The sequence below is a fragment of the Hipposideros armiger genome, unplaced genomic scaffold, assembly GCF_001890085.2.
Source record: "Hipposideros armiger isolate ML-2016 unplaced genomic scaffold, ASM189008v1 scaffold_70, whole genome shotgun sequence".
NCBI classification, from domain to species: Eukaryota; Metazoa; Chordata; class Mammalia; order Chiroptera; family Hipposideridae; genus Hipposideros; species Hipposideros armiger.
This window is the reverse complement of record NW_017731420.1, coordinates 880,307-882,410: the sequence shown is the minus strand read 5'-3', so window position 1 is coordinate 882,410 and position 2,104 is coordinate 880,307. Positions and strand designations below refer to the sequence as shown.

At 37.5% G+C, this 2,104-nt stretch overlaps 1 protein-coding gene across 1 annotated transcript in view; it reads left to right on the top strand.

Annotated features, from left to right (window-relative positions):
* Nucleotides 1–2,104, top strand: part of RPL30 (ribosomal protein L30) — a 7,193-nt gene extending 5,089 nt beyond the window's left edge. Inside the window, exons 4-5 of the mRNA XM_019642547.1 lie at nucleotides 951–1,081; nucleotides 2,001–2,104. Of these exons, the coding sequence (XP_019498092.1) occupies nucleotides 951–1,081; nucleotides 2,001–2,050 (181 nt within the window). The 3' untranslated portion in view covers nucleotides 2,051–2,104. The remainder of the gene's footprint in view (nucleotides 1–950; nucleotides 1,082–2,000) is intronic.

Here is a 2,104-nt window from a genome sequence, read left to right as displayed (position 1 = left end):
TAACGTGAATGTGCACACAATCACATTAGTGAGCTTGTTAAAATGCAGTTCTGATTTTGGGTGTGGGGTGGGGCCTGAAATGATGCATTTCTAATAAGCACCTTGTGACACTACAGCTGGTGTGTGTGGATCCACACTTCGAATAGTGGCAAAGTTCTGTTAGAACTCCCTTCAAATGCATAAAACCATTAATATCTACCTACTCAGTTGACACAGATGTTAAGTCTGGGTATGTAATACAACTCCCCATCTAGGATTCAGCATCAGAGGGTGATAGAAATGGACTGTTTTTTAAGGATAACATGGGTTCGGATTCTGGATCCTCCATTTACTATTCTGCGCCTCAATTTCTTGATTTTTTTTTTTAATGGAGTACATAATACCTTAGAGCGGCGGTTCTCAACCTTCCTAATGCCGCGACCCCTTAATACAGTTCCTAATGTTGTGGTGACCCCCAACCATACAGTTATTTTCGTTGCTACTTTATAACTGTGATTTTGCTACTGTTATGAATCGTAATGTAAATATCTTTTTGTTTTCCAATGGTCTTAGGCGACCCCTGTGAAAGGGTCGTTAGACCCCCGAAGGGGTTGCGACCCACAGGTTGAGAACCGCTGCCTTAGAGGTTGTTATGGGAATTATGTAAAGTGTCCAACATGTAGTAAATGCTAAGCAAATAATGCTTTTGTTTTGCACCCTACTCTCCGTGAGCATAGATACTGTCTTAAACATAGGTGTTCAGTAGATATTAACTGGTTGTCTCTTATAAGGAATCCAAGGAAAGGATGGTTTGTATTGGCTAGTGCATATAATATGTTTTTAAGAGTAATAACTGGCTCAGTTACAGTTGAAAGGCCTTACCAACTTTAAAACTAATGAGAGAAGTAGTAACATTTAGTCTGTTACTTGGTATGGCATTCATTGATTTGCCCTTTTTTTGGTTCCCAAAGGAAATCTGAAATAGAATACTACGCTATGTTGGCCAAGACTGGTGTCCATCACTACAGTGGCAATAATATCGAATTGGGCACAGCGTGTGGAAAATACTACAGAGTGTGCACACTGGCTATCATTGATCCAGGTATGCTTTTAAATCAAAAAAATGTTTCCCTTTATGCTGTAATACACATATTTGCTATACAAATGTCTTTGGGTCCTGAGTTCAGCTGGTGAAAATTTGGATATATTGAGGGATATCCTATAGTTTTATTTCACAGAGAATTGATAGTGAATGTTAGTACACTCACTGGCTTTGTTATAAGTGAATTTTCTTTACTTTGCGATCATGAATTTTGTTTGATGAAGCACCTAAGAAATAATGCCTTAGGACCTTGGTAAAAGGTGTAATTATAAAAGGGGAGAAGAATCAAGTGACATAGAGGGAAGTAATCCTTACTGGCTTTTTGAAAACAGGTAAAATTGGTTGGAAAAAAAGGTGCCTGCAAATACAATTGACTCTCTAACAACACAGGTTTGAACTGCATGTATCCACTTATATAAGGATTTTTTTCAATGGATTTCGCATCCATGAATTCACTAACTGTAGACCAAAGATAGTATTTTTGCCCGTGGTTGGGAATCCATGTATGCAGAAGGCTGACTGAAGTCACACACGGGTCGGCAACCCTAATCCCTGAGTTGTTCAAGGGTCAAGTGTACACATCATTGTTGTTTTGAACTTACGAATTTTTAATTCATAAAATACTGCGAATATTCTCGCTGTTCTGATTTTGTAATAATCAGTGCAGGCTAAAAATTCGCTATATTAAGACCAAGCATGTGTCCCCAGACTTAGTTCTTTCCCTAGGTCTGGTTTTATAAATGCTGGTGATAAACCAAGTCTGATTTATATGATGCATCTTAAGTGGGAAATGTCTGACTCTGATCAACCTCAACAAATGACAGCATAGCTAGTACAATAACTTGAAGATAACCACTGCTAATTTTATGATTACCAGTTACCATGAAAAGAATTGTAAAATTATTGTTTTATTTTCTAGGTGATTCTGATATCATTAGAAGCATGCCAGAACAGACTGGAGAAAAGTAAATGTTGCAAAATTTTTCTTTAATAAAACTGGCCAAACTTGGTTTAAAAACTGCA